This window comes from Callithrix jacchus, chromosome 1 (genome assembly GCF_049354715.1).
Source record: "Callithrix jacchus isolate 240 chromosome 1, calJac240_pri, whole genome shotgun sequence".
NCBI lineage: Eukaryota > Metazoa > Chordata > Mammalia > Primates > Cebidae > Callithrix > Callithrix jacchus.
Window position 1 is genome coordinate 106,628,584 of NC_133502.1, and position 13,369 is coordinate 106,641,952.

Here is a 13,369-nt window from a genome sequence, read left to right on the forward strand (position 1 = left end):
TGGGAAATATTTGGCAATGTCTGAAGATATTTTTGGTTGTCTGAACTAGGGGAATGCTACTGGCGTCTAGTATGTAGAAGTCAGGGATGTCGTTAAATATCCTACAATGCACAGGGCAACCCCCTCACAACAGATAATTACCCAACCCAAAATATTATCTGCGCTGACATTGAGAAAACCTGAGCTAGATTATAGAATCTCCCTTCTTCAAACCCCAATAAAGCAAAAACAAAAATAAAAATAAAAAATAAAACAAGCCAAAATTTTATTAACAGCAACCAAATATAAAAGGGCCTGTCATAAATTTTGAAGACTGACAGTCTAAATAAGAAACAAAGTTCTATGTGATTTATGGTCATTCCCAACTCTACCCCTACCTCCAATAAGAGGTTGTAGGGAAATAGTCTGCAAAATCCTAAACTCTTATCACAAATACCTTCCAAAATGGCAAAAGGTAGCTGAGGGATGACTAAGCAATACAGGGAAAAGTCAACAAAAAAATTTCAAGAATAAGTTTTAACCATCTCCATGCTTTGGGAAGGAGAAGGTCAGGTCATATTCTAGGGCTCAGAACAAAGAGAAATGAGAGGTCTGAGGCTGAATAATGTCCCCATACAAGGCACAGGATTTTTATTCATAAGCAGTTGGGCAGACCCAAGGGGGAAATGCTTGGTACTTCAAGAGAGCAGAGCCCAAAAGCCAAATAGCCCATCTGGCTCTCTGAATCACTACTTTTCCCTTCTCTTTCCCTCCACTCCAACAATATACAGCTTTCAAACTAGAGCTCAGGAGAAAAACAAACTTGGGTAAGAAGAGTACAGTACTAAAAATATTTTCCATCAGCACCACATATAAGTTCTCTGAGCCTCTCATATCAAAAAGAAACATGTATGCACAGGTATTACAGCCAGACAAAAAGAAACACACACACACAGAGAATAAAAGGCAAGAAATAACAAAAAAGTAAAGAAATGAACAGGGCACACAAGTGGCAAAGAACCCATTCTGGAAGGATACATAATCAAAAAAAAAAAAAACTAAAGAAAATTCTCAACAACTTCATCATAATAAAGAACTTAAAAACAATACAACCCTATAAAAACAAGCTCAAAAGCAAGAAGCAGAGTAAGATGAAAATCCAGTTTGTAGTGCTAAAGAAACTTAGAGCCTATAAACACAATGACTTAACCAATTATTTCATTTAAAACATCAAAACCGGGCCGGGCGCGGTGGCTCAAGCCTGTAATCCCAGCACTTAGGGAGGCCGAGGCGGGTGGATCACGAGGTCAAGATATCGAGACCATCCTGGTCCACATGGTGAAACCCCATCTCTACTAAAGATACAAAAAATTAGCTGGGCATGGTGGCGCGTGCCTGTAATCCCAGCTACTCAGGAGGCTGAGGCAGGAGAATTGCCTGAACCCAGGAGGCGGAGGTTGCGATGAGCCAAGATCGCGCCATTGCACACCAACCTGGGTAACAAGAGCGAAACTCTGTCTCAAAAAAAAAACAACATCAAAACCAGAACAGACACTGGAGACAACAGAATTATCGACCAAAAAAAAAAAAAAAAAATATTTCAGAGGATTACAGTAAATGTAGAGGTAAAAGACAAATAAAAGCAATTAGAATACAGATGGAAAAAAAAGAAAATTCAACATAAGGAAAACTGGTGTCATGAAGCAGAGAAAACAATAATTTGACCCAACAAAAAGCATTAATGGTAACAAGAAAAATGTTCTTAAAAGAACTAAGGGCATATTATAATTCAGGAAAAAACAATTATAAATGGCACTTAGATATATCTTGTTTACATTACTGAATTTCAAAAATAAAGAAAAAACCTTTCATGCATTTTAGATTAAAAAAACAAGCCACCTTCAAAGAGGAACGGGGGAAAAATCAGATTTTTCTACAGTAACATTAGATGTCCCAAAATAATAAAACAGTGACCACAAAGTTCTAAAGAAAGCATTCCCAAACAATATTACCTCCTGCAAAGTTGTTTTTCAAGAATGAAAGCAACAGGCAGACATTCTCAAGCATTGAAACTCAGAGACTATAGTACTCACAAATTCTTCCTGATAAAAATAGAAGAAAACAATGGACAAGGAAATCCAGCCAATCAAAAAACACTAGGAGATTATGGAACAAAATTTACAAAGTTGAGGGGGGAAAAATGTGTGACTGATAAATTTTATACCTAGCCAAGTAATCCTTCAAGTTACATAAAAACAGAAGACAAATATTTTTGATCAATAAAGTGTGTAAGAACCCAAAGAAAGCAGTACCTATAACTTGAAAAGATTTCCTGACAATGAAATTCAATCAGGAGATGGATTAACTCAGAAATGGAGAAGCAACAGTACTAGTAATGAGCACCAAAACTATTAAAACATAGAACTAAAAAAATTATGATAGAACCATGACAACATAAAGAATATGATCAACATGAAATTAGGTCAATTAACACCCTAGAACGGCCTCTAAATGTTCAAGTGAAAATAGTCACCTGTTTCTCCCTTTACATCAAGAGCTAGAAATGATTATACTTAGTGAGGAAGTTATGTCGAAAGCCAAGACAGGCCAAAAGCTAGGTCACTTGAGCCAGTTAGCCAAGTTGTGAATGCAAAGGAAAAGTGCTTGAAGGAAATTAAAAGGGCTACTCCAGTAAACACACAAATGATAACAAAACAGAACAGTCTTATTGCTGATATGGAGAGGACAGATGATCAAACAAGCCACAGTGTTCCCTTAAGCCAAACCCTAATTCAGAGCAACCCTATTCTCTTGAGTTCTATGAAGGTTATAAGAGAGGTGAGGAAGCTGGAGAAGAAATGTTGGGAGGTAGCACAGGCTGGTTCACAAGATTAAGGAAAGAAGCCATCTACATAACATAAAAGTGCAAGGTAAAGCAGCAAGTGCTGATACAGAAGCTGCAGCAAGTTACCTAGAAGATGTAGCTAACATCATTCATGAAAGTAGCTATACTAGGCCAGGCGCAGTGGCTCACGCCTGTAATCCCAGCACTTTGGGAGGCCGAGGCAGGTGAATCACGAGGTCAAGAGATTGAGACCATCCTGGTCGACATGGTGAAACGATGGTAACAAGAGCGAAACTCCATCTCAAAAAAAAAAAGAAAGTACCTACACTAAGCAACATATTTTTTTTTTGAGACGGAACCTTGCTCTTTCGCCAAGCTGGAATGCAGTGGCATGATCTCAGCTCACTGCAACCTCCATCTCCTGGATTCAAGCAATTCCCCTGCCTCAGCCTCCTGAGTAGCTGGGACTACAAGCACACACCACCACACACGGCTAATTTTTTTGTATTTTAGTAGAGACAGGGTTTTACCATGGCCAGGATGGTCTCGATAACCTGACCTCATGATCTGCCCCCCTTGGCCTCCAAAAGTGGTGGGATTACAGGCGTGAGCCACTGTGCAGGCCTAGCAATAGATTTTTAATGGAGATGAAATGACCTCCTTTTGGAAGAAGATGCCATTTAGGACTTTCACAGCTAAAGAGAAGTCAGTGTCTGGCTTCAAAGATTCAAAGGACAGGCTGATTCTCTTGTTAGGGGATAAAGGAGCTGGTGACTTCTAGTTGAAGCCAATAATCATTTACCATCCTACAGCCCTTAAGAAGTAATGCTAAATCCCCTCTGCCTGTTTTCTATAAATAATAAAGCCTGGATGACAGCACATCTGTTTACAGCATGGTTTACTGTTCACAGCATAGTTTAAGCCCATTATTGAGATCTACTGCTTAGAAAAAGATTCCTTTCAAGAACTGTGATAGAGATGTAAAAGGAGATTGTTGTTTTCCTGCCTGCTAACACAACATCCATTCTGCAGCCCATTGATCAAGGAGTAACTTTGACTTTCAAGTCTTACTTAAGAAATATATTTCATAAAGCTATAGCTGCCATAGACAGTGATTCCTCTGATGGATCTGGGCAAAGTAAACTGAAAACCTTCTGAATAGGATACATCATTCTAGATGCCATTAAAAACATTCGTGATTCGTGAGAGATCAAAATATCAACATGAATAGGAGTTTGAAAGATGATTCCAACCCTCACAGATGATTTTGAGGGATTCCAGACTTCAATGGAGGAAGTAACAATGTTTCTAGAGTAGAGTTTAGATATAATTCTATTTGGAGGTAAAAATTTTCTTGATAATCATTAACTTCACACTGGGAAAAAGGCCCAGTGAAGATTTAACTGTGTCTTCTTTGTTACCTTAATGACAACATTTACAAATAAAATTATTGCAATTTTATTAGTAGAAAAACAAAACGCTAAGAATTAACTTAAAGGGAAGAAGTATTGCTGGGTTAGAGCCCAAAGCCTTTATATATCTCTTAATGACTGTCTCAGAAAGCTGGGTTAGAACAGTAAACAGAAATAAAATCTCTATGGAATATAACCAATGAAATATATACATTCAGCCCTCCATAACTGTTGGTTCTACATCCATAGATTCAACCAACTGTGAATTAAAAATAGAAAAACTTAAGGGCCAGGCACAGTGACTCACACCTGTAATCCCAGCATTTTAGGAGGCTGAGGGGGGCGGATCACGAGATCAGGAGTTCGAGACCTGCCTGGCCAACATGGTGAAACCCCATTTCTACTAGAAATAGAGAAATTAGCTGGGCATGGTGGCAGCACCTGTAATCCCAGGTACTTGGGAGGCTGAGGCAGGAGAATCACTTGAACGTGGGAGGCGCAGGTTGCAGTGAGCTGAGATAGCACCACTGTACTCCAGCCTTAGCTACAGAGTGAGATTCCGTCTCAAAAAGAAAAAATATGGATGACTGTGTCTGTACTGAAAATGTACAGACTTTTTTTCTTGTCATGATTCACTTATCAGTGCAGTATAATAATTACTTACACAGCAATTATATTGTATTAGGTATTATAAGTAATCCACAGATAATTTAAAGCATACGGGAGCATGTGCATAGATTATAGGCATATACTACATCATTTTATATAAGGGACTTGAATATTCATAGATTTTGGTATCCTCAGAGGTCCTGGACCTAATACCCCATGGATGCCAAGGAACAACTGTATTTAGAGGTAGAACATCTCTGCTTTTCCTGCATGTCAATACTTTTAACAACTACCGTTCTTACAAATAATCCTAAATCAAGCAATAAAACTTCAAATTCTGTTAACAGCTTAAAAATACCAATAAATATTCTGAACATCATTCATCTGCCAAAGAAAATGATAACTGAGTACTCTTCCTCTTTTAAAACAAAAAAAGTTTTAATTCTAAGGAAAGCTTTAATACTCATTTTAGATCATCCTCTAATACATCTATTTACTATATATCACAGAACTATATTCTGGTTATTAATAATCTCACTTCTTACCAGGATCTGCTAATCCAGTGGTCTCTAACAGTATGTAATCAAATTTCCCGTCTTCTGCATCAAATTCTCAATAGCTTTCAGGCCATTGTCCCTGGAGAATACCAAAACATAATTTACATTAGGTAATAATTTACATAAATTACCTAAATATTTTGAAGTGATTATTATACACATTTTAAAATATATTCAACAACCAGAGACAAAGTGTCCTTAGGAATGTGAAAATTTAACTCGCTTCTAAGCTTCTAACAAAATGTCCATCCCATATTTACCAGTGAGAAAACAATAATGCATATACTCTAATAGGTAAAAAAAAAAAATCATATACATAAGAATACTTTAATTTTATTAAAATTAAAAGCAGAGGGAACTTTATCTGACCGAAGTCAATATCTTATTTTTATAGCTTTATAAAATAAAAAAAAATTAACATCCAAAATAATGATAAAATTTATTAACTATAGTAGTTTAATATAATAGCTAAAGGGACACTGGTATTAACACCATTTAATTCTTTTTTTCATTAGGATACAAGGTTTTAATTTCCCATTTTTTTTTATTTTATCAAAAGTGAAGAAGATTACTTAATAGATTACATTTTGGTTGTTCCAGAAAGTCTGTTATAATTTTGTCCTTGCCAATCCATTTGACAAAAAGTCAAACACCTAAGGCGGTAAATGATGCTGAAGAGATTTAATTCACTAGAATATACAAAATTAAGAATATAAGTAGCCATTTTTATAATTCATCCAACAAACATTTGAGTACTACTGTGTGTTGGGTACTCTTCTAGGGTCTACGGCAGACTAGTGAACAAAATAGACATTATCCTTGGAAAGTTAACTAGTGGAACATAGTCATTTATTTGTTTTTATAAGGTTGAATACTTGGAAATATGACCAATGACGTACTAAATTCAGAATAATCATTTTTTACATGAGACTTTCATGTACTAGAGATTAATAATTAAATAAGCCCTGACATCGAAAGCATTAAAAACTCAATTAAAGGGCCAAAGCATTAGAGCAGATAGAAAAGAGAGTAAGAAACACTTTAAGAAAATGTTTCCTAATAAGTTTATTTTCTATTTGTTTGAAAATACAATGAAGCAAACTGTAAATTCAGTTAAATTACTCAAGAAACTTAAAACTGGAAATACAATCAATAAACATTTCTAGTAAACCAAGTACATAGTAAACACATTTCTCACTTCACTGAACAGCAGAGGCAACCGTTTCTAAGTTCCAGCCACTCTTCATAGAGCTCTCCACCTTGGCTGACAGCTAAGGATTTCTCCAGCGCACTTCCTAGAATAATTAACAAACAGCCATTTTTTTTTTTTTTGCATCTGACTTTTTTTTAAATTGCATTTTAGGTTTTGGGGTATATGTGAAAAACATGCAAGATTGTTGCATTCTTTACCTTACGTCCATTAGCCAACAAAAAACAAAGATGAGGGAAACTCAATAATGGAGATCTTGAAGCAGAAACTTCATTTTATAACATTCTTTCATTTTATTCATGCAGCCTCGATATCTAAATTACAGTATACTACATTATTTTAGCTTTAAGATGACTTAAGCCCCTAAAAAGACACACCCTACACTGATAAACATACCTACTTCCTCCTTAGGCCTCTTCCTTGGCCACCCCCATTTCTTAATAAAGTAGCTATCTTGAAGGCATTTTTTTCTTTTCCAGAGTAAGCTTTATAGATAGACTGGTATGTTTTATATATTGGGTTTTACGTGCCTTTCAACATCTTAAGAGATTGCCTTATCTATCTTTTTTCTCTTCGTTCCTCTTCTAAATTGTTTCTGTTAGACAAACTGCTAAATATTCCCACTGAGTAAAAATCCTAGTTCATTTGGAGAAAGGTTTTTGGCCAGGGTATCATGTGCTCATTTAAAAATTAAACTTTTAGTCAAGTTCACATAGTTTTCTACCAATACTCACTTAAGAAAGAATAAACTATATTTGAAATGCTTGTAATATATAATAATTATTTTAAGTGTTTTACTTTTCTTCTAATAAAGAAATATACCAAATGGTGAAGAATTCTAAAAGTCCAGTAAGCAAACGAGCCACCCATAAAATTGAGTGTCTTTACACATATATTTTTTTATCATATTTCAGCTAGGTATTAATAAAGAGCTTCTAAAGGGGCTGCTACAGCATTCAGACTGTATAGAGAATGTTAATGAAACATGAAGGAAAGTATTGAGGATGCTGTGAAAGTAAAATTGTGAAAATGATCCAGGAAAAAAGAAAGAAAATAGTAAGAATAAATGTAATCGGGAACAGGCTATTTAATAAGATGCTGGGGGAAGAAAAGGACTGTTATTAGAAATCCCAGGATTTTTGCCTAAAAAGCACTTTTCTCTTTAGTTTATTAAAACCAGAAATCGAACATAACAGTCTTCCCATCCTGTTCATAAAACCTAGCTCTTTTACTTTTTACAACTGAAACAAATAGTATATTTTAAAAGAAATAGTTTAATAGATACTGGTTTTTGGCTAGAAGAGAGCTTTAACTACAATTCATACTTATGAAGAAAAATTTCTACAAAGGTAATCAAAAAATTGTGTCTAGCACTATTTTTTTTAACCACAGCTTAATAGTTGAGTTGAGAAGTCAAGCACACTTATTTTCACAAATAATTTAAGCTACATGAGGATAAAGACCATACGTTTAACTTATTTTTAAAATCTTTGATTTTAACTGCACTGCAAATAACAAATGTTAAAAAAAGTAAACATAACTGAAGCATTTTTAAATATTTTTCATGAGTTGCAATAAGTAATAGAGTTCATACAAAAGTACCTTTCTAGTTTCTAAACAAAGTTTCTCATATGTCTAGATTTTTATTCTGGAGTCATTTATTTCATGTAAAAATCTAGTTTAATTCTGTCAATATGAATTCCAAAGTTATACAAAATAAAATTTTATGAAAACTAATTTCAGTATCTCAACCCATATAAATATTAACAGAAATTAATTTTTCCACACCTATCCACATCCATATCTTGCATTTTCATTTTTAAATATGGAATATCAATTCACCAGAGGAATAAACAGTCACATAAAATCTTGCCATGTGACATTTATTGAATTTTACTTACCTTCCCCAAATTCATTTAAAATGACCGCTCTTTTACTATGTTGCTCCGTCAAAATATAGTTCAGAAGTGTTGTCTTCCCAGCACCTATAAAACATATTTGTTGTAAATAAAAAAATTCAAAATAATTTTAAAGACACAAAAGATATAAAGAATCCTAATGTTTTTTGAGAATTTACATGTTATTTTTCATATTAAACTATAGTATAAACATCCTAGAGAATAAGATTAAAGCACCCTTTGAAACCTATTGCAAAATGCTATATGTAGACATATTTTATAAATATTTACAAATACTCTTACAAGTTGAAACACAGTTTCTTTAACCTAATCTTTCCTAAAATTTACACATAATGACCTTTTATTTCAACATTAACAAGACACAAATTCAGGCTGACTATAGGGCTACTTTTAGTATGCTTTAAACAATCTATAAAAATTTTATGATGGGGAATAGAGGCAGGTAGTGTCAACAATGGACAGAATATTCGGTAAAGATAAATTCGTAAGACTGTACCAACTTTATCCAGCAGGTGGCATACGAAACTAATATATTAATCTCACGTAGAAGAAAAATTATTGTCCTGTGAACCATATACACTAAAGTTCATAGAGGAAAGAAAGAAAACCTAACTGCATAGTATTGTAGTTCAACTGTATGACTGTATCATTTCTTCATCTTTTTTCTTGGACATTTCATTTGTTTCCAGTATTTTACTATTACAGTTCTGCTAAAAACTTTTACATGTAGGTTATACATATCTTCGGAAATACGTTGTTTTCTAGTGTATAACTAGGAAGATTTTATGGAGTATCAGGATATTAATATCTTTTTATGTCATATTCCTTTCAAAACTTTTTAAGAGATGAAGGCTTATATTTAGAGTACTTTAGGAAGGTCAACATCACAAGAGTGTGAAGCATAGAATGGAAGAGAGAGACTTAAGGAGACAGGGCAATGAGAAAAATCTTAAAACCAGTCCAAGCCTGAAACAGAGGCCCTGAACGTGAGTGTTTCACAGGGCAGTGATGTGAAAACTGAAATGAAACAGTGAATGTAAGAAACCTTCTAACAGATTTACTAGGGCTTTTTAACCATATTATGAAGAAAAACACTTTAAGACAGTTCATTCATTTGAAGGTTTCTACTGTGCAACAGATTTATGCTGGGCCTTGTTGAAAAAGTGAGAAAGACAGTCTCTGCCTTCATGGAGCTTAGAAATATCAAGGGAAGGAGCGGAATTCAGTGAATAAGGAGGCAATTATGTCACAGGATGGCACATTCAATAGTTGTACAAAATGCCATGGAGAACCTAAGAGAGACATCTAGCCAGAAGAGTAACAGTAAAAAAAAGTAAATATTCCAAAGGGCTAAAATACTTGGCACCTTTGAAGTAACATTAGTTCACTGTACAGGGCCATTTTGGCCAGCTGGAAAGGTTGGCAAGATCCAGATCCCACAGGTCCTTGTAATTCATGTTAAGGAATTTGAACTTTAACCCATATGGATGCCACTGAAGGGTGTGACACAATCGGACTGACATTTATAAAGATCATTTAGGCTAACACGCAACAAATAAATTAAAGGGCAGCAAGACTCCAGATTAGTTAGGCGGCTTTCAGAGTATTCAAAGTGGTTGGAATCACAGGAGCAGGATTTGGGGGAACGGTAACGGAGAAGTTTCGGACATGTTAAGTTGTAGAATATCAAAACAGAAATTACACAGGTGTGTAGCTAAACATAAACAGAGGGTAGGAGCGGGGAGCCTTCAAATGAAGCCAGAGAAGCAGGTGGAAAAATCAAAAGAAAAATGTAATAGAAGCCAACGGGACAGTGTTTCAAAAAGGGAAAATGATCAGCGATAAGGAGTGAAACTATCCCTAGATTCGGCAGCAAGGTTGCTGGCATCCGTCCTCACTCCTGAGCTTCAGATCATTTTCTCCAATGATCTCCTGACCTACCAGTGAGCAACATGGAAAGGCCCGAGGGGCAGCTTTGAAATACATTGTTTTAGACAAGAAATTTGTTCATCTTCCCAGAAGAGCAGCCTCTGAATAAGTGGGGAAATGCCAAAAATCGATTCCTTTATAAAATTACTTCTGAGCAAAAACGGGAATAAACTTACGGTCTATAAAATAAAAAGAAAGAAAACACCAGTGATTTCTTATTTTCACATAAAAGCTCCTCCTAGCAGCACCTAGAAATATTATTTCCCTGAAACAATATCACTTTATTTACATTTCTAACTTTTTCCACACTTATAATATAATCATATATTTGTTCTAGCCCTTTTATTTAACTGTAAGGTTTAAAAATACGTTTCTCAAACTTTTCCAGTAACAAGCTTCTAGTGTAAGTGCATAAACCGCCCTTCACGAAACTATCAAGTGCACAAACTTGTGGTTTCGAGTATCCCGGTACACTCCTAAACTTTTGTAGTTTGAGAAATAGTCTTGGAGGACAGAAATTTTATTCTTACTTTCCTACGCAGTGGTTTACAAACACACCTCAAAAAGTGTTTGAGATAGGAGCACTTCCCGCTAACTGGCTTGAGGACTCTGGCTCGTGGGGAAGGGGAAATCTACTGAGGAACGCCCCATTCGTGTAGGGAATTTTACAAACGGGACGTCCTTTAATGGCAAACCTTCAATGATTCCAGCCCCGTTTCACAGGTGAAAGGTATTTTTCCATTTTCAATGAAGCAGATGAGCGTCAGAATGGTAACATATCTTGGTAAGACCGCACAGAGATAATTAGGGGGCGTGTCTGAGGTTCAAAGTCTTGTTTGAAAGGAATCTCCCGAAATGAGACGTAAACCCAAACGAGGAGCAAGTGACCCAGCCCCTACCTCAAAGAAATTTGCTCTTGGTCACGAGGCCCCAGTGCCTCAGGAGAAGAGGCACCGGCAGCCCCCAAAATCCCAGGGCGCGAGAGTTCACGGCATTTTGTGACCGGGATGGTTAGTTACCTAAATACCCGGTGATAATTGTGACTGGGATCTTGGCGCCAAGCCCAGACTTTTCCTCCTCGCTTTGCTTCGTCTCAGTGGGAACCAATTCAGGACAATCCTCCTCCGCAGGATCCTCTTCCTCATCCACAACTCCAACAGCCTGTAACATTCCGGCCTACACCAAGTCCCTACCTCAGCTGAACCGCTGGGACCTACACGCCGAACCGCAGCGGCGCACGCCCAACGCGCCACACCAAGCCAGACCAGGGACTGACGTCATCACATCGCGACGCTAGATCCTCCGGATCCCACCCAGATTACCTGTGCTCCCAACGAGAACCGCCTAGTCCCTTAGCCACGCCCCCTAGGAGGTGGGCTCTGGAGAGCCCCTGGTCGTGTTCTGTGGACCTGAGCGACGCTGCACAGGGTCCTTAGGGAGCCTTGAACCTGTCTGAAGGTGCCACTGGCGCCTGCAGCCTCAGTAAGCTACTGACTGTTGGTAGGGCTGAGGCCAGGCTGCTGGAAATCTGGAGTGTGTAGCCTGACCTAAGCAGTTACTAGAAGGCATAGACTTTATCAACTTGATTTGTCTTCATTAAAAAAAAAATAATAATAACAATAATAAACCGGGCACGGTGCTGACGCCTGTAATCCCAGCACTTTGGGAGGCCGAGGCGGGTAGATCACGAGGTCCAGATATCGAGACCATCCTGGTCCACATGGTGAAACCCCGTCTCTACTAAAAATACAAAAAATTAGCTGGGCATAGTGGCGCGTGCCTGTAATCCCAGAGGCTCAGGAGGCCGAGGCAGAATTGCCTAAACCCAGGAGGCGTAGGTTGCGGTGAGCCGAGATCGCGACATTGCACGGCAGCCCGGGTAAACAAGAGCGAAACTCCGTCTCTGAAAAAAAAAAAAAAAGCCGGCGCGGTGGCTCACGCCTGTAATCCCAACACATTGGGAGGCCGAGGCGGGTGGATCACCAGGCAAAGAGATGGAGACCATCCTGTTCAACATGCTAAAACTCCGTCTCTACTAAAAATACAAAAAATTAGCTGGGCATAGTGGCGCATGCCTGTAATCTCAGCTGCTCAGGAGGCTGACCCCAGGAGGCGGAGGTTGCGGTGAGCCGAGATGGCGCTATTGTACTCCAGCCTGGGTAAACAAGAGCGAAACTCCCTCTCAAAAAAAAAAAAAAAAAAAAAAAAAAAAACCAACAAAAAGTGGGGCGCGGTGGCTCATGCCTGTAATCTCAGCACTTTGGGAGGCCGAGGCCGGTGGATCATGACGTAAAGAAATCGAGACCATCCTGGTCAACACGGTGAAACCCCGTCTCTACTAAAAATACAAAAAATTAGCTGGGCATGGTGGCGCGTGCCTGTAATCCCAGCTACTCAGGAGGCTGAGGCAGGAGAATTGTCTGAACCCAGGAGGCGGAGGCTGCGGTGAGCCTAGATCGCGCTATTGTACTCCAGCCTGGGAAGTGCGAAACTCCGTCTCTGAAAGAAAAAAGAAAAAGAAAAAAAAAAAAAGCCAGGCGCGGTGGCTCATGCCTGTAATCCCAGCACTTTGGGAGGCTGAGGCGGGTGGATCACGAGGTCAAGAGATCGAGACCATCCTGCTCAACATGCTAAAACCCCGTCTCTACTAAAAATACAAAATATTAGCCGGGCATACTGGCGGGTGCCTGTACTCCCAGCCGCTCAGGAGACTGGGGCAGGAGAATTGCCTGAACCCAGGAGGTGGGGGTTGCCGTGAGCTGAGATCGTGCCATTGCACTCCAGCCTGGGTAAACAAGAGCGAAACTACGTCTCAAAAAAAAAAAAAAAAAAAAAAAACGCCCACATATTTCAAAGTTCTGTGTCTGAATATCGCAATTTGTACCTAACCTCCAACCACTGATCAAGGA

The 13,369-nt window shown here is 37.9% G+C and overlaps 2 protein-coding genes across 5 annotated transcripts in view; both read right to left on the reverse strand.

The window, feature by feature from the left end:
* The window catches only part of FOXD4 (forkhead box D4), a 59,761-nt gene extending 48,035 nt beyond the window's left edge, over positions 1-11,726 (reverse strand). For 3 of the 4 annotated variants that reach the window (XM_078367994.1, XM_078367992.1, XM_078367993.1), the window contains exons 1-4: positions 11,480-11,726; positions 8,514-8,597; positions 6,601-6,697; positions 5,391-5,481 (exon numbers count right to left, since the gene is read on the reverse strand). The gene's annotated coding sequence lies outside the window, so the exon portion shown is untranslated. Of the gene's footprint in view, positions 1-5,390; positions 5,482-6,600; positions 6,698-8,513; positions 8,598-11,359 lie in introns of all 4 variants that reach the window. The other variant, XM_078367995.1, reaches the window with a different exon arrangement.
* The window catches only part of ZNG1A (Zn regulated GTPase metalloprotein activator 1A), a 59,761-nt gene extending 48,035 nt beyond the window's left edge, over positions 1-11,726 (reverse strand). Inside the window, 5 exon segments of the mRNA XM_078367987.1 lie at positions 5,391-5,441; positions 5,444-5,481; positions 6,601-6,697; positions 8,514-8,597; positions 11,480-11,726. Of these exon segments, the coding sequence (XP_078224113.1) occupies positions 5,391-5,441; positions 5,444-5,481; positions 6,601-6,697; positions 8,514-8,597; positions 11,480-11,630 (421 nt within the window). The 5' untranslated portion in view covers positions 11,631-11,726.
* Positions 11,727-13,369: the final 1,643 nt, after the last annotated feature.